The 27520-nt window shown below is 44.2% G+C and overlaps 1 protein-coding gene and 1 pseudogene across 1 annotated transcript; both read left to right on the top strand.

Annotated features, from left to right (window-relative positions):
• The first annotated feature begins 22 nt into the window (after window positions 1-22).
• On the top strand, window positions 23-26984 carry LOC147339401 (uncharacterized). The gene is made up of 2 exons (XM_086294332.1): window positions 23-1905; window positions 23896-26984. Exon 2 carries the CDS (start codon window positions 24384-24386, stop codon window positions 25668-25670), a length of 1287 nt encoding a protein of 428 aa, XP_086150458.1. The 5' UTR covers window positions 23-1905; window positions 23896-24383; the 3' UTR covers window positions 25671-26984.
• LOC147339402 (uncharacterized) lies at window positions 14193-17257 on the top strand (annotated as a pseudogene).
• Window positions 26985-27520: the final 536 nt, after the last annotated feature.

Here is a 27520-nt window from a genome sequence, read left to right as displayed (position 1 = left end):
GTAATGATGTGTCTGTGAGATGGTTAGAAATATTTGCTTTTCTAGTGGCTAAAATTTTATTTGTGAAGACATTCATTAAGTCATTTCTAGTTAAGGTTAAAGGAATGATTTGCTCAACAGAGCTGTGACTCACTGAGCTTAGCAATAGATAGCGAAGAGAAACTGATTGTCACGGGTTGCTCTGAGGATCCACTCGCAGGACTCCGGAGTTGTGTTTTAACAGAGACGGTTTATTCACAAAATCTTCACCAAGCGTATTTACAGACAGTGCGAGGACAGTGCTATATACAAGATGTGAGAGGCAGGGTTCCAGGGCTCCAGGGAAAACAAGGGAATCACACACGCGCTCACGCCAACCTCTCTCCGCTAGTGACCAGTCACCTCTTACACACTCCACACGGGGAAACACGGGGACGGGTCCGGGGAATCTAGAACAGAGAGACAAATGTTAACTTTCTGAGACGGAAGAGTGGGAAACTAGGGCTCGACGTGTACTGACTAGAGTCTTCACAACAATCCAGCGTTGAACAGCTGATCTCCTCCTTCTGATATACCAGCTGGTCTGATGAGGCCCAGGTGTGCATGATCCGGGAGGGCGTGGACCGAGGACGTGAACCCGCCATGAGTTCCGCCCCAGCAAAACAGGGGAGGGGGAGAGAGATGTTGATCAGTGCCTTGCCGATCCCGCAGGCCGTGACAGTACCCCCCCTCCAACGGGAGCCTCCCGGCGACCCCCAGGCTTCTCAGGGTGAGCCTCATGGAACCGCCGAACCATGGCCCGGTCCAGCAGAGCCGCCCGCGGGACCCAGGAACGCTCCTCAATGCCATAGCCCTCCCAGTCCACAAGATACTGCAGGCCACGGCCCCGGCGCCTGACGTCCATAATCCGATTCACGGAGAAAGCCGGACGGCCAGCGATGACCCGGGCAGGTGGAGGGGGTCCGGAAGGAGGGCACAGAGGACTGGAACAGTGGGGTTTGAGTTGGGAAACATGAAACACATTGTGGATATGCATGGTCCTGGGAAGCTTGAGACGCACAGAAACTGGGTTAACAACGGAGTCCACGTCAAACGGTCCGATGAAGGTGGGGGAGAGCTTTTGCGATTCCGTTCTGAGAGGCACATACCGGGTCGAGAGCCAAATCTTCTGTCCAGGTGAGTAGGCCGTGGCCAGGGTCCTGTGGCGGTCTGCCTGCCGTTTGTTCCGATCTGCCACGCAAAGAAGGGCAGCTCTAGTGGCCCGCCATGCGCGCCGACACCGCCGCAGGTGCTGCTGAACAGAGGGCACAAAGTGCTCACCTTCTATTGCAGGGAACAGGGTAGGCTGGTACCCCAGGGAGGCCTCTGTTAATGTTAGTGGAAAATGATTCTATGTTTCTTTACCTTCTTTTAAATGTACAAAGATGCCTTTTCTCTGCCCTTTGTCTATGGTTAGATTAGTTTAGAATTATCCTTTTAGACTTTCCCAGCGAAGACATATTGTTTTGGGACATATTGTTTTAGATTGTTTTATCTCTCACAGCTTTCTCCCAGCTCTCTGCTGATGAGACTAGCGCCACATATGGAGTTGTTTATTTTATCTGTTTATTATTTTCTTATCCTGTTCTCACTGTCTTTCCTATAAAAAGTGCCAAGCCTTTTTTATGTTAAAGCATAAAAAGAAACCTTGTCTCATTGTGTCTTTATTTCTCCTGGGTTTTTTACAGAGTTTTCTCCCAACATTTCTTGGTCCTTCGAGCCGGATTGCCTCCATCGTGTCCCATCTCCGTGACCAGTCCACGTTGTTCGCCTGTCGACAGCCCACACACCAGGTGTGTGGAAAAAGACCAAGAGCGTTAAATTCGAGTCTTGGCCAACGTCTTAGCAAGCGACCCACGGTGGACCAGATCCGGCGACACTGACCAGGTAGATACAGACACACTGACACAATCTTGCGTAAAAACGTATTTTAAATTCAGGGAATTTAAAATAGCAGAAGTAGCTCGTCGACTGGTAGCTTGGAGCTCGTCGACTGGAAGCTCCCCACTTCTGTGGGTTAGGTTTGGAGCTCTGGGTAGCTCCCCCAGCTGGGTCTAGACAGGGTCTAGGGAATAAGTAGCTCGTCTACAGAAAGACTGGCAGCTCCCCTTATGATAAGGGTTCCGATCGCGCGAATAGGTGTGAATGTGAATGTGTGTGTGTATTGTTTTAATTAACGGAGCAAGCTGAATTTTCACGGTCCAATAAGAGACTGAGCTGCTCCTACTGTGTTTTTCTTTTACTGCTGTTCACTGACGTGCTGGTGATTTGGGAGAACGGTCGAGTTCCGTCTCGTAAAGTTCACACCGCTTTTGGAAATAGTCCGAAAGTAGAAGGGCGTGTGAGCAACCACTCTCATTTCTAATACCAGCGAAGGTGATAGCAGCTGTATCGTGTATATATTACTTAAACAAAAATTAAGTAAATACATAAATAAGATGGGTAATCAAGTAAGTGAAATTAAAACTCACTCCTGCTGACGAGCAGTGGTGAGAAAAGAAAAGTCCAGGGGCCGGACAAAACAATGTCTGTAAATTGAGAAATTTAAGAAAACAAAATATAAATAGTCAGAAGAACAGAATCCAACTGCCAGTTTAGTAAAACCAGAAGACGAGACACTGTGCAGTCCCCACAATCCTTTTAGTAAACCATCACTCATTCCTGCAGCCGCATCTGCAGCAACACCCATATCAGGAAGAACATAATAATCCCTTATTAAGTGAAAACTAGAGATCAAAGTAGTTTGAAGTAGTTTAAAAGGGTTGAAAACAGACCCCACTGAGTAGATATAAATATAGAAAGTACGAAATAAAGATAAACAAAGGGAAAATTACAGTAGAAATTATCTTTAGAGTATTTGAAATTAATAATAGCAAGGATAACAACCTGTAAAGTGATATTATCAATGAAACACAGTTGGCATGATGACCATGCCTACAATGTATAAAATGGATATAAAGCAAATAATTCACACAAAAATATTTTAATAACATAAATAAAGTATATTAAGGCTGTGTCACTGTTCAGCCAAGGACAGTGTGTGAAAAGGTAACTGTCTCCACCTTGGGAAAAGGATGATACTGCAGGTCATCTGAAGCCCTTGATGGATACAAAATAAAATATAAATATTATAATAGAACTGCCTGGTCCGCCATGCAACAGAGAGAACAAATGTGACCGCAGATTGGATGAATTCTAAATTATCTGTTTGCTGAATAAGATGATCCTAACTAACAAATTGGCTCAGTAGTAGTATAATGGTACACACTAATAAAACATAATATGCTATTGCTGTTATATAAGACAAAGAGGATAATATTAACAATGACATAATATTAATATGAAGAGGCACCTTAGTCGGTTATGATGTGAGGTGGATAATTGTTAAGCAGTAGTCTGCATCAAGCTTAAGGTTTGCTGAAACTCAGTGTAATGACATGTGAGATGAAGACAATACAGAGAATAACTAAACTAATGAAGTGCATAGAGGCACTTGACCAGCTTGAAACCTATCATTCTAGAATGACACATTGCTGAGATATAGAGCACACCTATAATAACAACCAATAAGCAAAACCCTGTAGACAACAGCTAAAACTACAGGATTGAGAAGCTGAATTAAATATGTAGACACTGCTAAGCTGATGAGCATGTTCCACATTTTCTTTTTCTTTTTTGTTTCTTTTAGAGCAGAAGCTGCTGTAACACACCCAAAGAAAGACTCTAGGTCTGACCAACCGTCTCAGTCGTGGGCAAAAAGATGACAGTCAATAAAATTCTAAAAGAAAATTTATTGACGAAAAATATATCAAGAGATAAAAGATAAAACAGTCCAGTGTCCCACTTATGAATTGTAAATACTGTTAAAATGTTAAGTTACATAATTTCATGAATATATATAGTTTGCGTTGAAATGTCTTTATTTGAAATGTACATGTGTAAGGTGAGAGCTAGTGTCTCGTGAGAATACCCTTAACGAGAGCACACGAGACTTTTCATGGACTGCGAGGGAGCAGATGTCTCTCATGAAGCGATTTAAGCTAAAAGTTTACTAAAAGAAAGGGCAATACAAGGACTTAAGGACCTCTTTTCAGGACAAGCAGCCAACGAGGTATTTGTCATTTGAGAAATGTTTTTTATTTGTGTTTGGACTTAATATGTGTACTGTAAAGTTGCTAATTGTTTGTACTGTTCGCTCGTGACCAGTTCTCACGGCGTAATGGCGTATTGGCGTATCGGCGTACTGGTGATGGTGAAGCTGAGGAGAGAAGGCCCAAGTAATAAACGCCCGTTTCAAAGAACCGACCTGTGTCTGTGTTGTCGTGAAGAGAGCTACAGTGAGAACTCGCCTGCTCAACACGGGTAGGAGAGGACAGGATCGCCGCGGATGACGAAACGACGCGGATCCGGTGCATCACGTCAGATAAGCAGAGTGCATAACGCATATCGGCACAGCATTAACAAGCAACGGTGGTTAGACTGAGTTAAAGCGCTAATTTTCACGTTTAAGATCAGGAGAAGCTCTACCACAAAGTGAAGTTAAGGTGGTGTGAGAAGTGGTTAAATGTGAAAATTGCAACTAAGGGACTCATCTGTTATTCTTGCTTGCTTAATGTAGAGATTAATCCAATGTGTTTGCATTTATAGTTGTTGTACATCACAAGGTTTATAGAACAAACAAGTAAATATTTAACAAGCTCACAGGTTATGAGTAATTTTGAGTTATACAAAATCTGCTGAGTTTAAAGGGCACCTTATGTGAATTTTAAAGGGGTACTATACTGATGTGAAAACTTGAAAACCTTTAGTAATGTAAATGATAAGGATTTAAGGTATTTCTAAGTACATTTACACTGTTATTGTATATTTGTGATAAGGTGATTTTTGTTGTTCTTGTCTGTTTGAAACTTAAGTTCAGTATTGAAGTCAACAGTGTGTTGGAAGACTCATACATACATTTATGAACCTTAATTCAAATTAAGTTTATTGCAACTTTCACTTACACATAGTCCAGAAGAAATCTAGTTGAAGTTTAATAGCTGCACAATCACACTGCTATAATCTCAACATGTCTAACATAAGCAGAGAGACCTGCCATAAAGATGCTGAACAATCCGCTCAAGCTGAAGCTACTGTCACTGAATCTGCAGCAGAACTAGAGGGGCTTCGAAGAAGTGAGAGGGCGCGTACCCTAACAGAAAGGGGAAGAGCATACCAAGATGAGAGATTGAAGCACATTCAACGCAAATACAAAATCATCTATGAGAAGTGGAGGTGTCATGCACGAATAGGCAAAGAGTTATTAAGTGGTGATGCTTCTAAGGATGAGTTAACTGAGCTTATTGAGAACATCAAAAGCACCTGTTCTGATGTAAAGGTGGTTTATGAGGAGCTGCGTCAAGCGCAAACCCCTGAACCAGACCTGCGGCGCAGGGTTGATACATGCATGTCATTCTCAGAATTTATTATTCAAAGAGCAGAGAGACAGCTTAAAGGTCATGAAGCAGATAAAGATGAAGAGTCTTGGCCTGATGCTGGATCTGTTCTAGGCTCAACAGGTTCTGTTTCTAGACCACTGTCTCGTCAAGGATGTAGTTCTACCCACTCTAGCAGCCACTCTGTCAAAAGAATAGAGGCTGTAGCTGAAGCTGCTGCAACTCAGGAAGTCTTGGCAGTGTTGGAGGAGCAAGAAAGGGAAGAAACAGAACTTCAAATGTTAGAGGCTGAGAACCTAGCCAGACAGCAAGCAATCCAAGATAAACGTAGAAAACTTGCACGCCTAGAAGAAGTAAAGAAGCTAAATGCTGCTAGAGCTCGAGTGAGGGTCTATGATGAAGCTGAAGAAAACATAGAAGCAACTGATTTGTCGTATGGTAGTGAAGTACTGCCAGAGCTTAGAGTCGCTGACTCCACAGTACTTCCAGTCACAACCCATTCTCTCAATGCATCAAGTCCCCCATTTATTCCTCAATCCCTAGCAGTCACAAGTCAAGCTCCTTGTCCACAACAGCTACCTCAGTCTCCTCCAGCCTCAGTGTTGAGGCCTCAAGAGCAGAATAGCTTAGATCTGGTCAATGCACTAGTAGAAGCTATGAGTGCAAACCGGCTCCCAACACCAGAGCCTGGGGTGTTTACAGGAGATCCCTTGAAGTTCAAAGACTGGCAACTGTCCTTTGAAACATTAATAGAAAGGAAGAACATCCCAAAGAATGAAAAACTGTATTACCTAAGAAAGTACTTAGGTGGCACAGCAAAGAAGGCCGTGGAAGGATTTCTTCTATTGGGCACAGAAGCAGCATATGACTCAGCCTGGAAGCTTTTAGAGAAACGTTTCGGAGACCCATTCCTAATTGGGAAGTCACTCAGAGACAAGCTGCATGCATGGCCAAAGATAGGTTCTAAGGATGCTTGCGAGCTAAGAGAATTTGCAGACTTTCTCAAGAGCTGTGAGGCTGCCATGTCTCATGTCAAGATGCTGGAGGTCTTGAATGACTGCGTTGAGAGTCAGAGGATTCTGCTGAAATTGCCAGATTGGTTGGTTTCCAGCTGGAATCGTAAAGTGATGGAAGTCAGACAAGTGAAAGCTGAGTACCCACCATTCAAGGTGTTTGTTGACTTCCTATCAAAGGAAGCAGATCTTGCTTGCGATCCAATTTCCTCAATACAAGCACTTAAGAGTGTTGAAAGCGAGAAACCAAGGCATCTACGAAGCCAAATAGTTCAAGCAAAGACTCTGACCACAACTACAACACAGAGCAGTATTACATCATGTGTTTTCTGCAAAAGGACAGGACACATCCTAGACAAATGCCGAAGTTTCACAGAAAAGACAGTTCAGGATCGTGTTAAGTTTGTACACACAGAGAAGCTTTGCTTTGGATGTTTGAAGACCGGTCATCACTCAAGAAAATGTGATAACAAAAGCACGTGTGAGAAATGCCAAAAGAGACACCCAACATGTTTGCATGACGATAAGTTCAAGGAACGTCAAAGGCCAATCCACCTAAATGCAAGTGAAATTTCAAAGGACAAGGCAGACACCACAGAAAGGACCGCAACAGCCACTTCCAACAGAGTTATTCAAGAGGGTCTAAGCACACGAACATCTTCTATCTTGCCAGTCTGGGTGTCATCTATTAAGCAGCCAGATCAAGAACTGCTAGTTTATGCACTCTTAGACACACAGAGTGATACCACCTTCATACTAGATGAAGTAGCTCAAGGCCTGAACACAAACAGAGAAAATGTCAGTCTGCGACTGTCCACAATGTCTGCCAAGTCGACAGTTATTCCATGTCAGAAAATGACAGGTCTACAAGTGAGAGGATACAACTCAGAGAAAAGGATTCCACTACCACCTGTTTTCACAAGAGAATTTATTCCAGTAAACAGGCTGCACATTCCTACCTCTGAAACAGCTCTAAAATGGCCACATCTAGAGCAACTGTCAGAAAAGATTCCACCACAGTTGGATTGCGAAGTAGGCCTTCTTATAGGCTACAACTGTCAACGAGCCCTCCTCCCAAGAGAGATCCTGTCTGGTGACGAAAATCATCCATATGCGCAGCGGACTGATCTGGGCTGGAGCATTGTTGGTTGCTCACATTCAGCAAGCGACAACAGCGATCCAATAGGATTCAGTCATAGAATCATAGTACGACAAGTGACACCAACTGTGCATCCATCAGTTCAGCTAAAGAAGGAAGTGCACTTTGCGTGCAGGACTCAAGTCAAAGAGATCAACCCACTTGACATAATTAAGACTTTTGAATCAGATTTCACAGATCACTCAACAGATGATAATCCAGTTTCTCAGGAGGACCTCCTCTTTCTGTCTAAAGTGAAAGCTGGAATAAGACAGAAGGAAGATGGCCACTATGAACTTCCGCTTCCTTTCAAGACAGACAAACCTAATCTTCCAGACAATAAACAGTGTGCAGGCTCAGCTCATTAGAGCGTCGACTGAGGAGAAATGAACAATATTACACGGACTATGTCAATTTCATGAATGAAATCATAAGTAGAAGAGATGCTGAGAAGGTGCCACAGTCTGAATTAGACAACCAGCCAGCATGGTACATACCGCACCATGGTGTCTACCATCCCCACAAGCCCGGGAAGATCCGTGTGGTTTTCGATTGTTCGGCACGCTACCAAGAAACCTCTCTAAATGACCATCTCTTGACAGGTCCAGACCTGACTAACACATTAGTTGGTGTGTTGTGTCGATTTAGAAAGGGTCCTATAGCCATAATGTGCGACATCGAAAAAATGTTTCACCAGTTCCACGTTGCAAGGGAACATCAAGATTATCTCAGGTTCCTCTGGTGGGATGGAGGTGATTTGGATTCTGAACTCTCAGTGTACAGGATGAAGGTACACCTCTTTGGGGCAGCTTCATCCCCCGGTTGCTCCAACTTTGGACTGAAATACCTAGCTTCACAAGGCCAAGGCAAGTTCAGCAAAGAAGCCATTAAGTTCATCCAAAGAAGCTTCTATGTAGATGATGGCCTGACAAGTGTAAGGTCGACTGCTGAAGCTATACGCCTGGTAAAGGAATCAAGAGCTCTGTGCAAAACAGGAAATCTACGGCTACATAAGTTTGTATCCAACGATGAGAGTGTGATTGCAACAATTCCACCACAAGAATATGTTCAGACCAAAGATCTAAACATGGCTCTAGGAGAACTTCATATCGAGCGAGCACTTGGAGTTCAGTGGTGTGTTGAGGCGGATGAATTTCAGTTCAGGGTGGTGGTAAAAGAAAACCCACTGACAAGGAGAGGCGTTCTCTCAACTGTTGCCTCAGTCTATGATCCACTAGGTTTCGTGGCTCCATTCCTACTTATCGGCAAACAGATTCTTCAAACACTGTGTAGAGACAAGGTAAGCTGGGACGAACCTCTCCCCGAGCACATCCAGCCACAATGGGAGTCATGGCTCAAAGATCTGCCTCATTTGGCAGTTCTAAAGATTCCAAGAAGCTACCTTCCATCAAACTTTGGTGAAGTCTCACTATATGAGCTTCACAACTTTTCTGATGCAAGCTTCAAAGGGTATGGTGCATGCTCATACCTTAGAGCGGTGAGTGAAACAGGACAGATAAGTTGTTCACTTGTCTTGGGGAAAGCAAGAGTAGCCCCTACCAAACTAACAACCATCCCAAGGCTTGAGTTATCTTCAGCTGTGACCTCAGTCCGCATTGGTGATATCATTAGAGGCGAGCTGGAGATTGAAAATGTGCAAGAGTATTACTGGACTGACTCAAAGGTGGTCCTTGGCTATGTGAACAATGATGCTAAAAGGTTCCAAACATTCGTGGCCAACCGCATCCAGCGAATAAGATCTAGCACAAAACCTGAACAATGGCGACATGTCAACTCTGAAAACAACCCAGCTGATGGAGCCTCAAGAGGATTGACTGCAGTTCAAATGAAAGAATCTAGCTGGCTGAAAGGACCCAACTTCCTTTGGCAGCAAAATCTCCCACATGAAGTGGGAATGGTGGGAGAAGTTGAGGCTACTGATCCTGAACTTCGGAGAGCACATGTTCATGCAGTTAAAGCAAGAGAACAGAATCCAATGGTAAACCGTTTAACTAAATTTTCTGACTGGTCCAGAGTGGTGAGAGCCATTGCCAGGCTCAAGAGATTTGTCAGAGAGTTTAAGGGATTTCAGTCGAGAACTAATGAGTCGACTAATCTTGAAGAACGAAGAGAAGCAGAGATCTTCATCATCAAACTCGTACAAGAAGACGCTTTCGCTGAAGACATAAAGAAAATAAGAGGCAAGAAGGAACACACTTTGAGCAGGCACAACAGGCTACGCCAGCTGAATGCTTTCCTGGACGAAACCAATGTTCTTAGGGTGGGAGGACGGCTGTCTCAGTCAGCCTTACACCATGATGTAAAGCATCCTGCGATTCTTCCGAAAAAATCTCATGTGTCAGCTCTGCTGGTCAAACATCATCATGAGCTTATACACCATCAAGGAAGGGGCATGACCATGAACGAGTTGCGCGCAAGCAGAATATGGGTCCTAGGATGTGGAAGTGTGGTCTCCTCACACATTTACAAGTGTGTAAAATGTAGACGATACAGAAGAACAACTGAGGTTCAACAAATGGCAAATCTACCAGGAGAGAGAATTGAGACATCTCCCCCCTTTACTTATTGTGGGCTTGATTGTTTTGGCCCCTTTATTGTGAAGGAAGGAAGGAGAGAGTTGAAACGATACGGATTGTTATTCACCTGCCTATGTTCTAGAGCAGTTCACATAGAAACCCTTGACGATTTGACAACAGACGCATTCATGAATGCACTTTGATCATTCATAGCTATTCGAGGACCCGTGTGCCAGCTAAGATGTGATAGAGGCACAAACTTTGTTGGTGCTAGAAAGGAGCTTTCTGAATTGCTTGAAGGAATGGATCAAGACCGTACAAGGGCGCTTGGTTGTGAATTTGTGCTGAATGTCCCATCAGCTAGTCATATGGGAGGAGTTTGGGAACGCCAGATTCGAACAATCCGAAGCATCCTGATAGCTATGCTCGACAAGTCCGCCAGCAGACTTGACACCACAACTCTAAGAACGTTTCTGTATGAAACAATGACCATAATCAACAGCAGGCCACTAAGTGTCGAGCATCTTCACGATCCTACTGGTCCGGAACCCCTCACTCCCAACCACATTCTAACCATGAAATCATCTGTAATTCTGCCACCCCCTGGACAATTCTGCAAAGAAGATCTCTATCTGCACAAAAGGTGGAGAAGAGTGCAGTTTTTGGCCAATGAATTTTGGCAACGATGGAAACGAGAATACCTGCTAAACCTCCAACAACGACAGAAATGGCAGAAGCTGTCACGAAACTTGCAACCAGATGACATTGTAATATTAAAGGATGACAGTGCACCAAGAAACCAGTGGAAGCTTGCAAGGGTTGTGGAAGCCCTGCCCAGCGCAGATGGCAAGGTGCGAAAGCTAAAGCTTCTGCTCAGTGACACTACTTTTGATAAGGGAAAACCAATCACTAAATCAGTTTTCCTTGAGAGGCCTGTTCACAAAGTAGTTACATTACTTGAGGCCACCTAAAACACACGTAAAGCTAAATGACCTACACATAAATGTACACTCACACATCACTTCCTTATAATTTTCATTGAGGAAAATCTCTCATTTTAAGTCAATGAGTGATTTTGGTGGGAGTGTAAATACTGTTAAAATGTTAAGTTACATAATTTCATGAATATATATAGTTTGCGTTGAAATGTCTTTATTTGAAATGTACATGTGTAAGGTGAGAGCTAGTGTCTCGTGAGAATACCCTTAACGAGAGCACACGAGACTTTTCATGGACTGCGAGGGAGCAGATGTCTCTCATGAAGCGATTTAAGCTAAAAGTTTACTAAAAGAAAGGGCAATACAAGGACTTAAGGACCTCTTTTCAGGACAAGCAGCCAACGAGGTATTTGTCATTTGAGAAATGTTTTTTATTTGTGTTTGGACTTAATATGTGTACTGTAAAGTTGCTAATTGTTTGTACTGTTCGCTCGTGACCAGTTCTCACGGCGTAATGGCGTATTGGCGTAATGGCGTATCGGCGTACTGGTGATGGTGAAGCTGAGGAGAGAAGGCCCAAGTAATAAACGCCCGTTTCAAAGAACCGACCTGTGTCTGTGTTGTCGTGAAGAGAGCTACATGAATTGTATAAAAACACACAGTCCCAAGGCCAGAGCCAGCTATGCCACACGGCCAAGTTGCACTCCACATGTTGCCTTTAACAGGGTTAGAAGTTGTCCTTGGAGACCCACCACCCTGCAAGCATATAGTCAGTGGTCACTCAAGCCTCTGCAACTCTGCTGCCTTTAGGCTGTGGCATATAATAGGCCCTGGACTGCACAGAGAGACAAAACGACACACTTAATATAAACTTCATAGCGCAAAACCCATCCATCCCAAACATATCTGATTTCATCACATTACATACCTGCACAGAGAGACAAAAACGACACAGCAGTGTCTGTAGTGTGGGCTATAAGTAGACCAGTGTATCAGTGCAATCAAGTACACCTGCCTCTAATTAGTCCAACCCCATTCCAGCCATTGGCTCACCAAAAATGTGACACACACAAAACCACTCCCAACCCAGTGCAACTTCACACAATAATATGGAGCTGAATTAACACAGGCACATTAGTCTACCATGTTACAAGCTGCATGCTATTAAAAGCCAACATATGCAGACTTCTGCCTTGTTCGGATGGCAGCATTTTTTCTTTTTTCTTTTGTGTCCTGACACGTTTATGTTTTTGTTTTTGTTTGATTATTTTGTTGGTTTTGGAAATGAATTTAAACGAACTTTGTGACAATACTTGAGAATCACAGTGACACATAGTGATTAGGCATATGATTGAAAAATGCCTAGGTTTAGAGCTGTGAGCTATGAGCTGTGAGCAATGCAAAGTTAAATATATATATGTATAAATGGGAAACAACCCTAACTTCAAAGTTTGAAATGTGTGAGATCCATGATTTGTTTGAAAAACTAGAAATTATTTAAAACTGCCTTAAGTGAAAATGTAGTGTTGCATCTATTCTCCCAAACCAAGACAGAAACAAAGAAGAAGCATTCTGTAACTTAAAAATAAGGCTGACGTGTTGACAATAGACTAAAACACTAATCCGCAGGTGGCTATCAGGAACAGAGAGGCGAGCAAAGTCACAAACACCAAGGCTGCAGACAGCCACGCAGAAACAGCAGATAACATAGAGACAACGCCTGCTAGAACCGTGGAGAGGAAGGTCACTTCACATGAGATTGTAGGAGGAGGCCACAGAGAAATAATGCAAAACAGTTTTGAGGCAGCCACTTAAGAACTTATTTGACCTCACAGCACAGGCCGAAATTGTGTAGGTTACGCAGTAACCACAAATAGTAGAATAATAGAAGCAAAACCACTTTCTTCTTCATATTCAGCACAGAGCGCTGAGCTGATAGCTGTGATTCGCGCATGTGAAATACACAAAGATAAACAAATAAACATTTATACAGACAGCCAGTATGTTTTCTCTGCTGTGCATCATTTCGCAAAACTTTGGCAAAACAGGGGAATGATTACATCAACCGGAAAGCCGGTTCAGCATGCCAGCCTGCTACAACGCCTACTGACTGTAATACATTTACCACAACAACTCGCATTGTGTAAATGTGCAGCACACAAAACTGATGGCTCTTTCATTACTACAGGCAATAACTTTGCTGACAGAGCAGCAAAACAGGCGGCGCAAACGACAAACATCACATTGATGGCAGTAGACACACATCAGATTCCACTGGATGTGTTGAAAAATGAACATAAAGCAGCAAGCACAGCAGAGCAGGCAAAATGGCTAAAACACGGTGCAGTTCTGACAAACGACTTAATGATGTGTTATGGCAAGCCAGTGTTGCCAAAATCCCTCCACAAGATGGCGCCATTAGTGACTCATGGCTGTACGCATTTGTCATCGGGGGGAATGACCTGTATTGTCAACTCTCATTTCTACACTGTAAATTTTGAAACTTCAGCAAACTTCAGAACGTGCATGACGTGTCAAAAATATAATGCTCAGGGAAATCTGCGACCAAAAAGAGGCCGTTTTCCCACTCCGCCTCACCCTTTTCACACAATTCATATGGATTTTATTGAGCTAAGCGAATGTCAAGGGTCGAAATATGCCCTAGTGGTTATAGACGTGTTCTCCAAGTGGCCAGAAATTTACCCAGTGAAAAAGGCAGATGCAGTTTCAGTAGCAAAGTGCCTGTGCAATCACTTCATACCCACATATGGCATCCCAGCTTTGATACGATCAGACAACGGCACTCATTTTGTAAATGATGTCATCACTAAGGTCTCTGAAGCACTCGGTTTCAGCATAAAACACCATTGTGCATATCACCCTCAGAGCGCAGGCCTGGTAGAGAGAACTAACGGCACTATAAAACAAAGGCTCAGGAAATGCATGGCAGAAACAGGAAGGCCGTGGCCTGAATGTTTGGGTTTAGTGAAAATGTGGATGCGCTTAACACAAGGCTCCCATAAACTCACTCCATTTGAAATCATTCATGGTAGGCCGTTCCCACTGCCCATCACCAGTCAACCAATAGACAAATCAATCAGAGAAAACACATTAGCAGAATGGATGTCTAAGCTGTTAGAAAACAAAGAGATCATTGTACATAATCAACAACCTGATGATGTTTCTCCAGTGTCTTGCAGATTACAGCCCGGTGACTGGGTTCTGATCAAGGTGCTCCAAAGGAAAAACTGGAGCGCACCCAGGTGGGAGGGACCACATCAGGTTCTCCTCACCACGCCCACCGCTTGCAAAATAGCGGAACGACCATCTTGGATCCATCAGAGCCATTGCAGACGAGTAAGTGAAGCCATCTAAACTCAGCCGACACAGGCTCGCCCAATTGTCGTGATCTCGCCCGGTGGAGGGAACAGCCTTTCTGGCCGGGGGGTCTACTCACGACAGGAGGGTGTGTCCTGTTGTCATGAGGTGGTGGCTCCTAATAACTGCAGCGGCCCTGACCCTGGCCGGGCTCCTCACCTTTGCTTCCGTGAGGGACAACAAGTCACGCTATATGAAGAAAAGGCAGACACTGTATGACAAAGGAAAGTACACCAAGTTTCCCCATGGCTACGCCACTAACTTCTGGTGGCAGTTTATGAACACTACAGCTCACTTGAATAATAAAACTGACTGCTATGCATGTACCCATATGCCCCTATCCGCACAGACGTCTGGCCTGTGGCCGTACAGCATACCTGAAGATCGCAGTTGGTGCCTATTGGGCCTGGCAACACATCCAGGCTACGGTACTCTTTGGTCCAAGGCCAACTACAGCATCCCAGCAAAAGCTACCTGGAGGTCATCATCACCCACAAATGTGAACTCTTCCGGACAGACCTACCTACTGACCTGGCCCCAAGTCTCAGACCCACTGCCTGATGTAATTCTACTGAACTGTGGACTTCAGCTCTGCCTTCAACACCATCCTTCCAGACCATCTCCGAGGCAAGCTTTCCCAGATGAATGTGCCTGATCCCATCTGCCGGTGGATCACTGACTTCCTGACGGACAGGAAGCAGCACGTGAGGCTGGGAAAGAATGTCTCGGACTCCCGGACCATCAGCACCGGCTCCCCTCAGGGCTGTGTTCTTTCTCCTCTGCTCTTCTCCCTGTACACCAACTGCTGCACCTCCACCCACCAGTCTGTCAAGCTAATCAAGTTCGCAGATGACACCACCGTCATTGGGCTCATCTCGGACGGGGACGAGTCTGCCTACAGGAGGGAGGTTGAACGTCTGGTGTCTTGGTGCAGCCACAACAACCTGGTGCTGAATGCCCAGAAGACAGTGGAGATTATTGTGGACTTCAGGAAGCACACAGCCCCACTCCCCCCCATCATCCTGACTGACACTCCCATCACCTCTGTGGACTCATTCCGCTTCCTGGGTACCACCATCACCCAGGACCTGAAGTGGGAGCCCACCATCACCTCCGTCATCAAGAAAGCCCAGCAGAGGATGTACTTCCTGAGGCAGCTGAAGAAATTCAACCTGCCAACACGGATGATGATGCAGTTCTACACTGCAATCATCGAGTCCATCCTCACCTCCTCCATCACCGTGTGGTACGCTGGAGCCACTATCAGGGACAAACAGAGACTGCAGCGTGTTGTGCGCTCTGCTGAGAAGGTGATTGGCTGCAGACTCCCATCTCTGCAGGACCTGTACACCTCCAGGACACTGCGGCGTGCAGCCCGGATCTCAGCTGACCCCTCTCACCCTGGACACAGTCTGTTTGACCTGCTCCCCTCGGGCAGGAGGCTCCGGTCCATTCGCACCAGAACCTCTCGCCACAAGAACAGTTTCTTCCCCTCTGCTGTTGGACACATGAACAATAACCACATGATTGTCCCCGCCACTAACACATGACCCTACGCTGTGTCACTGCATCATTTCATGTTTGGCACTGATCACCACCTGCACTCATGTATATATCTTTCTACGTAGCACTCATAATTCTTATTCTCATGTATATATCTCATGTATATCTCATGCACATATCTTTCTTTCTACATAGCACTTTAATTCTTATTGTCTGCACTGAAGCACCGCAGCAATTTCCTAATGTTGTAAACCTCAACATCTGGCAATAAACCCATTCTGATTCTGATTCTGAACAAACTGAACGCATCACAACTGCCAGTATGTGTGATGAACAATGGATCGCGGGCAGTGGGGGAGCTGCCTACTCACCTATGTAAATACATATACACTTTCTGCCCACCGAGGAACGAGAGGAAGTGTATGGCCTGTTCAATCAACGAAACCTGTGCCAGTAACACGACGCTGATGAGCCTCAACTGTCGCTCCGACTACAGCTTTCAAATGCCACTACAAACAAAGACTCAGTACCAGACAGGATGTGCACGGATGGCACCCAGCAGTAGAGGAACCAGAGTTTTGGCTGACTGGTACTTCCTATGTGGCAATAAGGCTTATCTGTCACTCCCTGAAGGTTGGGGGGGTCTGTGCGCCCTGGTGCAATTATCAGATCACGTCTTCTTCATGCAAAGTGTTGCACTTCACCCAAGCAGGGATAGAGACGTGAAGTGGACATCGCCTCACCCAATTCTTTCGGCATTACAGTGGACACTGGAGTGCCGGGAGAGTTTCGCATCTGGGGAGGAGGAGTGAAATTCTTACAGAGCTTGGTCCCCGGCATTGGAGTTGCCGAGGTGCGGGATCACGTGGAAATCAACCGATATGCTCTGCTACGACACATCAACTTAACTAAGACCCTGGGAACGGCCTTAGCAGGAGAACAGAAGGCCATCAGAACGATGGTGCTGCAGAACAGACTGACACTAGACCTGCTAACAGCATCACAAGGAGGAGTTTGCAAGCTGATCGGGGAGACATGTTGCACTTTTATCCCTGATGGATACGAAGCTGGAGGAGACATTTATGAAGCTTTGCAGAACTTGACCGTTCTGCAACAATATCTCACTGACCACACACCTGGAGCAGCTACAGCACAAGGCTGGCTGGACTGGCTGTTCGGCGGTTCATGGCTGGCTGCTGTAGCAAAACCGTTTGTCCTTCTAGGTCTCATCATGATAGCACTGCTCATATTAGTGTTGTGTGTGTTGCCATGTCTAAGAGTTACGGAAGAGGATTAGGGCCACTGGAAAAAAAAAAAAAGAATTCTGACTTTAATCTCAGAATTCTGACTTTAATCTCAGAATTCTGACTTTTTTCTCAGAATTCTGACTTTCTGACTTTAATCTCAGAATTCTGACTTTTTTCTCAGAATTCTGACTTTATTCTCAGAATTCTGAGATTAAAGTCAGAATTCTGACTTTAATCTCAGAATTCTGACTTTTTTCTCAGAATTCTGACTTTAATCTCAGAATTCTGACTTTTTTCTCAGAATTCTGACTTTATTCTCAGAATTCTGAGATTAAAGTCAGAATTCTGACTTTAATCTCAGAATTTTGAGGTGGGCACCTGCAGGCTTCCAGCTTCGGTGACAGCGATGTGTCCAGTTTGGCAGGTGGAGAACTAATTCACTAAATATGGTGGATATAAGTGACTTTTTGCGTGGCCGAGGGGTCCCCGAAGATGCTATTTTATTAATGGAAGAGCAGAAGGTGAGTAACAAAAAAGAGAAATAGTTTGGTGTCTCCTATTTTTACAGGAAAACAGTTACGGTACAGTTACGGTTAGCTGTTAGCATGCTTGTTAGCTTATAATGTTATATAGGAATGAACGTGTTTCACAATGTTACAGTATACTAGGTGAATTGACGTTTTAACTGTTGTTGATCGCAGGATCATCCCAGATGGGTTCGTTGCATTTTATTTTATTGTTCTACTATTTCAGAGTTTTTCAAGGCAGTTAAGCGGAGCTGTGTTACAGATGCTAGCCGCCTGCCAATATCACTGATATATTTGATGTGTACAAGTAAGTTACACTTAGTACAGCGGAGGAGAGAAGCTGTAATGAATGTTTATGCGGATATTTCACTCAGAAAAATGGGTGGCGTTCATACACAGCCACCGACACAGCCCCGGTTGTGTTTCTGACGGTGGCCGACTGACGATCCCCTCACAACATGTTAGCTAACACAAACTAATGTAGTGCATGTAACTGTGTATACGTTAGTGGTACAGTGTCGGAAGAAATGAGCAAACTGTTTATAATGTCAGAATGACATCATCTTTCTCCTATATATAAAAGTGCTGGCTGAGGAGCGCTGCCGGGTTGAACTTTGACCTCGGAGTGACGTGACGTTTGTTCGCACAACCAATAGAAGTGCAGAAAGTCGCAAATCAGGCATATTGTTCGCATAAACACAAAAATAAATAACGAAATAATCCCGATATTGTGCCAAAGACTGATTTACAATGTTACTTTGTGTTCTATGTGTAATACCTTTGCTTAAATGACTAAATGGACTGTGTATTTATGACTCTGCGTTATAGTCTTACATACATAAGTAACATTCATATGTACAGATAAAAATGTACAGAGCTATGTACACAAGCGTGTACACAAAAGTCTACTGCTGATCGAGCTGCTCAGTGGTCGTACAGTCTCATGCAGAGAGCGTGGAGGTGTTGTCCATGGTGGATGTTGTGGTGTAATTGCATTGTACAGTAGATGTTAATGCAGCCGGTCAGTGTAGTTAGGCTGATGGCAGCTAGAGGGCGAGACCGGTGTGTTTCTGTATAGAATGTTATGTTATGTGGGGCAGAGCAAGAACAAGAAAATAAAGTGTGGTTATGAATCGTACAGTGGACCCGCGTATAATTGAATAATACGACATGGTGTCAGAAGTCCTGTACTGATCCATATAACCTCGACTGAACGAACCTGTGTCTGGCGGAGCTCGCGGGATAACGAGGGGAGAATATGGCGGATGAGACTGCACAGAGAGCACCGGCGGGGCCGAGCGCGACATTCAGCATCCAGCCACCGGAATCCTTCGACTTTTCAAAACCGCAGGAGTGGTCCAAATGGATACGGAGGTTCGAGAGATTCCGTCTCGCCAGTAATTTGAACGTCAGCTCGGAGGAAAACCAAGTCAACACGTTGATTTACTGCATGGGAGATGAGGCGGACGATGTGCTTCGCGGTCTGAGTTTAACAGCGGAGCAAAGGACAACGTACGAGGGGGTACGTGATGGTTTCCAGGCTTTTTTCATTGTGAAGAAAAATGTGATCTATGAGCGCGCCAAATTCAATATGCGCCGACAGGGAGACAATGAGACAGTGGATGCTTTTGTGACAGCACTGTATGCGCTAGCAGAACATTGCAGCTATGGAGTGCTACATGATGAGCTGATACGTGATAGGCTCGTTGTCGGTCTCACGGACAAACGGCTGTCAGAACGCATGCAGCTTGACCCAGATTTGACTTTGCAGAGGGCTATCAACATGGCGAGGCAAAGTGAAGAGGTAAAGCGACAACAATCCTCCTTGCGAGGTGACTCTAGAGGTGAGGCTAGCGATGCTAAGTCAGTAGATAGAGTGCATAAAACCAGTCGTAAGCCTGTTAGAACCAAACTGCTCCAGACTGATAGTCGTCAAGCTAAAACACGTGGATTCCGAGAAGATGGCAGAAAAGGGCCAACCTGTCAGAAATGTGGTGGCGCTCCATCCCATTCAAAGCAGGATTGTCCAGCGAATGAAGTGAAATGCCATGCATGTGGAAAGAAAGGACATTACAGGCGTGTATGCAGGGCACCAAAAACAGTGCATGAGGTTGAAGAGGATGAACATGGTTTGTTCCTGGGCAGTGTTAAGTGTGAGGGTGAGCCGTGGACTGTCGACTTAAGCATAAACAACAAAAACGTGTCATTTAAAATTGATACAGGAGCCGATGTGACAGTCCTACCCCTTAAGGTGTTTAAGGAGCTCTACAGACACAACCACCCCCCCAGTCTCCACAAATCAACCAAGGCTCTGCTGGGTCCCGGGAGGAGTCGTTTGGATGTCGTTGGTGTCAGTGAGCTTGCACTGAGGAAGGGAGACAAAGAAATACTTGAGGATGTCTTTGTCATCAGACACCTGCACACTGCTTTGCTGGGGAGACCTGCTATTAGCAAGCTGGAGCTTGTGGCTCGTCTGGAGAGCATAACTATAGAGACGCTTAAAAAGTGCTACCCAAAGCTGTGCAGTGGTCTCGGTGAAGTACGTCAGCCGTACGACATCAAACTGAAACCTGGAGCTCAACCTTTTTCCTTGAAGACGCCACGGAGAATCCCGTTGCCTCTGATGGACAAAGTTAAGCAGGAGCTGGCCCGTATGGAAGAACTAGGGGTGATCAGCAGGATTGAGGAGCCAACTGATTGGTGCTCAGGCATGGTGGTGGTACCGAAGAAGACAGAAGATGTACGCATATGTGTCGACCTTACACACCTCAATGAGTCTGTGTGTCGAGAGAAGTACATACTGCCATCGGTGGAGGAAACATTGGGCAGATTGGCTGGTGCCAGCATATTCAGCAAGCTGGACGCTAACATGGGGTTTTGGCAGATACCTCTGACGGAAAACTCAGCCAAATACACCACTTTCATCACACCGTTTGGGCGTTATTACTTCAAGAGACTGCCCTTCGGGATTGCTTCAGCACCGGAGCATTTCCAGAACAGGATGGTCACAGAGGTCACAGATGGTATGGAAGGGGTGGTTTGCCACATGGACGACGTGCTGGTCTGGGGCAGAACGCAGGAAGAGCATGACTCTCGCCTACACGCTGTGCTGGGCAGGATCCAAAAAGCTGGCATCACCCTGAACATTAACAAGTGCGACATCGCGAAACAGCAGGTGACGTTTTTAGGGCATGTTCTCTCAGCCAGCGGTATCAGCCCTGACCCAAGCAAGACCCAGGCTGTGAGGGAGATGAAGGAGCCACAAAGTGTGAGTGAGTTAAGGAGCTTTCTGGGAATGGTTAACCAGCTTGGAAAGTTTATCCCACAGCTCGCAGAGAAGGACAAACCTCTAAGAGACTTACTGTCTAAGAAAAACTGCTGGAGATGGGACATTGACCAGGCTAGAGCATTTCAGAACCTGAAAGATGCGCTCACATCACCGCCAGTGTTGGCCATGTATGACCCAAGCCGTGACTGCAAGGTGTCAGCGGACGCATCATCGTATGGCTTAGGGGGTGTGCTGCTTCAAAGATGGGACGAGGAGTGGAGACCCGTTGCCTACGCGTCACGCTCCCTCACTGCAACAGAACAGAGATACGCTCAGGTTGAAAAGGAGGCTTTAGGTCTGACCTGGGCTTGTGAGCGGTTCCGCAACTTTCTTATTGGCAAACACTTTCAAATGGAGACAGACCATAAGCCGCTGCTAAGTCTGCTGGGGGCACAAACTCTGGATGCGCTCCCTCCCAGAATTCAACGCTTTAGGATGCGCCTCATGCGATATTCCTACTCGATTTCGCATGTACCAGGCAAACACCTGTGGACAGCTGACACGCTCTCACGATCTCCAGTGAAAGCAAAAGAAACACTTCAAGACAAGGAGTTGTTGGAGAGCACAAATATTTACGTGGACATGTTGATGGACAATCTGCCAGCTAGCAACAATTTCTTGGAGCAGCTGAGAGAAGAGCTGGAGAGGGACAGCGTATGTGCTCGCGTGATGCAGCTGTGTGAGGAAGGATGGCCCACACATTTCAACAGCGAACCAGCGCTAAGACTGTACTGGGCAGAACGGGCGTTCCTCACCGTACATGATGGTCTGCTAATCAAAGGGGACAGGTTGGTTATACCTGCAACTATGAGAATTGATGTGCTCACCAGACTGCACGAAGGTCACCAGGGAGTGGTTAAGTGCAGACAGCAAGCACAACAGTCGGTTTGGTGGCCAGGGCTAAGCCAGCAGATAAATGAGCTTGTCCTTAACTGTCGGACATGTTGCCAAGTGAGAGAAAACCACACAGAACCGCTGATGCCATCACAGTATCCGGGGCGGCCGTGGCAAAAGCTAGGAGCTGATCTGTTTATGCTGAGAGGGAAAACCTACCTTCTTGTCGTGGATTATGCCTCAAGATTTGTTGAGATTGCCCCTCTCACACCTTCAAGGTCAGAGGACGCGATCCATCATCTCAAAGTGATTTTTGCACGACATGGGATCCCCGAGCAGCTGGTAACAGATAATGGGCCACAGTTTTCAGGGGCAGCTTTTGAGACATTTGCAAAAGTGTATGGCTTCTGTCACATTACAAGCAGCCCGAAATATCCCCAAAGCAATGGCGAAGCCGAACGAGCAGTTAAGACTGTCAAGAATCTATTGCGGAAAGCTGTTGATCCACACTTGGCTCTGCTCGCTTACAGAGCCACCCCACTGCAGAATGGCTATAGTCCAGCCCAACTCTTGATGGGGAGACGGCTTCGCACCACAGTGCCAATACTGCCATCTCTGCTAGACCCCGCACTTCCTGATAGTGTGGTTGTCACCCGGAGGGAAAAGGAGAGGAGGACTAAAGAGGCACAGTCATATAACCTTCGTCATCGCGCACGCAGCCTCGACAGGCTCACTCCAGGCCAAGAAGTGTGGATAACAGACCAGAGAGCCAGCGGCACCGTTATTGGCAGCCACTCCACACCACGATCATATCTCGTGGAGGGACCTCGTGGGACAATTAGGCGGAATCGTCGGCATCTTGTTCCCATGAAACACTCTCCAGACCAAACTGAGAGCAATAATGGGGAGCCAGAATCTGCAGAAGCCGGGGAGCAGTGCTCCACGGACATGCCAGAGACAGTTTCTCCAGAGCTTCCATCTACACCCAGAACCAGATCCGGAAGAGTGGTTGTGAGACCAACCAGATTGGACTTATAACGGATAAGATGGAAAGGACTGTTTTATACAAGAATATCCCTCTTTCGTAGTATTGTTTGCACAATATGGGTAAAAGTGTAAAAGCTAAAAGGTTGTCATTTTCAAATATGCATGTTCAGAAGTTGGGAAATGCAGGGGGTGTGACAAGTTAGCATGTAAGAATTTGTGTTACTTAACGGGTTAATTAGAGTTAAGATTTTCATTATATAGTATTCCTTACAGGTAAGCGCAGGACCAGACCTTCCAGCCACAGAGGCAGAATAACCCTCTAAGGTCTGGTGAGTCAATGGTAGTCTACCCATTGATTCTAGAAAGGGGAGATGTGGTGTAATTGCATTGTACAGTAGATGTTAATGCAGCCGGTCAGTGTAGTTAGGCTGATGGCAGCTAGAGGGCGAGACCGGTGTGTTTCTGTATAGAATGTTATGTTATGTGGGGCAGAGCAAGAACAAGAAAATAAAGTGTGGTTATGAATCGTACAGTGGACCCGCGTATAATTGAATAATACGACAGATGTTAGCTTAGACAACATCCTCTCCTCCCCAGTCTGCTCAGTGGACTTTAGCAGACCGCTAAAGCTGGCCCTCCCGACCAGTTTGTTAAGTTTCCCCCTGTCCCTCTCTGCCATTCCACCACTCCAGCAGACCACAACATAAAAGACAGCAGACGCCACCACAGTGTCGTAGAACATCCTTAGAAGACGTACTACCTACATCATAACCAATCGAGTCCCGCTTTTTTTTAAATACAGAAGAGGATTTATTATTTACTGAAAGGCTATGCCTTAGTTTGCTTCTTTCATTATTGTGTTTCGCCCTGCATAAAATGGATAGCTTTTCTGATAACTACAGTCAATACTCTCCTACTGGCATTAACGAGGCCTAAGAGGCTTAACTGTAATATTGCTTTGCAGCGTAAATGTTGCAGAAAATGACTGTCTTTTCTTTCTTCCTGTGTGCAGATTGACTGTGACGTCATAGCGCTGATGGATGACGCAACTTTGGCAAACTACATTCCCTCGTACGGAGACTGAATTGCCGTCTTCAATTTCTGCAAAAGCAAGCAACCACTGTCAAAAAGAAAACTAGGACTTCTGCAAAAACTTCGTGAGAAAATGAAAACCAGAAAAGAAAGTCCAAAGGAGAACACTTCACATACAGATGCAGGAATAAGACAGACAAAGAAGCAAAAAGCAACACGCAATGTTGAGATAGGATGGATACATTGTAATGGAAAAATAGCCAAACAGGTGAGAGCGAAGCAGGGAGGTGGCACTAGAAAAATTCAAATGGCCACTGATGCTGGATTAAAAGATATTCTTCAGGAAGGAAAGAAACTTTTTTTCCTAATGGCATATCTCCTAAGGGATGTGAAACAGATTTTGAGTTTGAGGTTTGGGACTTTAAACAGAACCACCTTACTGATGATACCTGCCAGTCTATTGGCAATATGTATGAGGCAGCGAGACTGACAATGTTACGCTTCTACATTGCAACAAAACCAAAAGATCCTGAAGAAGATGCCAGCGAGACATCTGAAGTGGTGTTTGTCTCAGAAAGCAGTGGCAGTGATATTAATCCATTGCAAGTGGGGGAAGTCAGGGGTAATTTTGATGAAGTCATCGCTGGTTCAGAAATTTTAGATGATCCAGAAATTACTTTTGGTCCAATTTTTGATGCTGAAGAAGATACAGAAGACACATTAGTCTATGAGGGTTTTCTTGTACCCCTCAGTCCACCTAATTCAGAGAACATAATAACAATCACCATACGTCATACTGACACTTTACATGACATGATTACTGCTTTCTCTGATGAGGAGATTTTGACCAAAACACTGAATGTGAAGCGCATACTTCCAGACAACACAGAAGAACCAGGCACTGGATCAGGAATACTAAGAGATGTACTCACATGCTTCTGGCATGAATTTTATGAGCGATGCACCCTAGGTGCAACCATTAAAGTGCCATTCATTCGCCATGATTTTCCTGCTGAAAAATGGAAGGCAGTTGGGCGAATACTCCTGAAAGGTTACCAAGAATGTCAGTATTTTCCAAATAAACTTGCAATCCCTTTTATGGAACAAGTGCTTTTCAGTGGTGTTTACAGTGATCTTAAAGCACACTTTCTACAGTTTGTCAGCAGCCAAGAATGTGATGTTTTGATGGAAGCAGTAAAAGATTTCTCTGCAGTTGACTTGGATGATCTTGTGGAAATTCTTGACAGTTATGGCTGTAGAAAAAGAATCACTGCTGAGACTCTTCCTACAATCCTTGATGAAATAGCACACAAAGAGCTTGTCCAAAAACCAATGTTTGTTATTGACTGCTGGCGGGAGATCATCGACCCCCATATCTCCCTCAGTCCGGAGGGACTGACCAAGTTATTCTCTGAACTGCAACCAACTTCAAAAAAAGTGTGCCAGCTGCTGAAATTTGCTGTGGATTTGACTCCACAACAAAAAGAAGTGAAAAATCATCTCAAAAGATTCATCAGAGAGCTGGATAACATTAAACTTCAGAAATTTATGCGTTTCTGCACCGGATCTGACCTTATAGTAACAAACAGTATTTATGTGGAATTTCAAGATATGACAGAGTTTACAAGAAGACCAGTCGGACGCACGTGTGGGAATGTTCTGCAGCTAGCTAACAGCTATGAAAACTTCCCAGATTTTCGTTCTGAATTTAATGCAGTTCTTGAAAGTAATGTCTGGGTGATGGACATTGTTTAGACTCTCACAGCAATGCGCTACATTTGAACTGCTCATGCACACTAGAGCATAACTGTAAAGAGATGTTAGGAATATGTATTTTTATGTATTTTGAACTTATACAGTATACTTTTTTTAATTAGAGAGAAGTTTCTCATCTCTGTTAGAAGTCTAGTTTTGGCTAATATTTCATTTTCTTTTATCATTTTGAGTTTTACATAATACAGTCACAAAACAAAACGAACAGGTACACTGTTTACTACCATATCCAGAGCTGTCTTCACCAAATCCAAGCTTTCCAGCTGTAAGACAGAAACCTTCAGCAAAAGCATGAAGAAAGATTACTTAAGATCTATAAACTATAATTAAACTGCTCTTAAACGTTCTTTAATGCACCATGTGTGGTGTGAGAGCTCAGCACAGTCAAATACTTTTGTAAGTAATTAGTAGAAAGACTAATTCATTCAGATGGTATTTTCTTATTAGGTCAGGGCTAAAACTGAACATAGTTATAACATAAAAGTAATGCTGTTATGCAACACTGTATTGTAAAAGGAATAAGTACAATTTTATACTTTAGCATTTGTCATGTCTGAAAACATTTTGCTTTACAGTATATGCAATTTTTAGTTAAGGTAGGTTAAGGTATCAAAGTTTGGCATTTGTTGTTGATTACAAAGGTTCCATATAAAGTTGGTGAAAATATTTTTTTAAATTCCAGTATTTTCTTAATGTCATATTGTTTCTAAGCATACCTGTTATTCATCCATCAAATTGATTCAAGCTGCTTAAAGGATTCAGTCTGTTTTGAAGATGGTTATTGATTACTGAGATCATAAATAAACACTGTACACTTCAGTGCAGTGGTCAAGTACTGTGATTATTCAGGCATCCTTTTGTAATGCCAAATTGTCATGTTCTCAGATATAGTATTAATCTTAACACCTGAAAAAATGTCTTGTTACTGCCAGAAATTATGCATTTTTATTTGTATGCATGTATGTTCTCAGTCATTCACACTTGTTTTTATTTCTATACCATAGATGACACTGAAGGAATATGTGATACCACAATAGCCAGTGTTCATGGTCTTTACAGTAAGTCACTGATGTATACTGATGCATAACAAGACTATATGAGATCTATAAGTTTGTTTTAAAAGTTGAGTCATTCTTGTTACAGGGCAGCTTATACGGTTATGAGTTTTAGCCATGTTATTGGCATTGGAAAGAACAGGTTTCTTGTAAACTTTTTCCAATAAAATGTTACTGTACACAGTACATTTGTATTGTTGTTTTGAATATGTTCATCAAACTCCATATCTATTTGAACATGCCAGAATTCAAGAGACTGCCACACATGAGCTCAGTAACATGGAAGAATACCATTTATTTTTAATTTCAAATATTTCATAAAGATACACAAATATAAATGTAAAACATGTTGCACTTAATGGGACAATAACTTGGTTCCACTTGCAGGAACTGTTTTGTTGCATTGTTGCTGGGATACTACAAATAAAAGTCAAAATATTTTTGGTATGTTTCTTATAATTTTAGGATTCATATCATGAAGGAGCCTTGTATACAACAGCTAACACTGAATCAGTATAGCAATGATTCGTGGTCATTTTACATGAAAAACCAGCTAAAATATCTTACAACTAACAGAAGTGAAATACATTAATAATTAAGTGATGGATCTTCATATGGGTAAATGATTATAATAGCTTTGCTTTAATATAATTGCACTAAAAGCTCCCCAAAAGGCATAACGACTTTAAATATTAACAATGATACGTTTATAGAAACATGCTGTTGTCAAGACCTAGAATTGTTAATGCTACTATGGTTTGCTGAAACATACCACAG

This window comes from Aulonocara sp. 'chitande type north' Nkhata Bay, linkage group LG1 (assembly GCF_057382095.1).
Source record: "Aulonocara sp. 'chitande type north' Nkhata Bay isolate Kocher_YH1m ecotype deep benthic linkage group LG1, A_spYH_male_GT1.1, whole genome shotgun sequence".
Classification (NCBI taxonomy): Eukaryota; Metazoa; Chordata; class Actinopteri; order Cichliformes; family Cichlidae; genus Aulonocara; species Aulonocara sp. 'chitande type north' Nkhata Bay.
Note: the sequence above shows the minus strand (reverse complement) of the source record. Positions and strands in the feature narration are given on the sequence as shown.

Bases quoted from the DNA above. Each gene is read 5' to 3' on its own strand.
- LOC147339401 (XM_086294332.1), top strand. From the start codon at position 24,384: ATGTATGAGGCAGCGAGACTGACAATGTTACGCTTCTACATTGCAACA.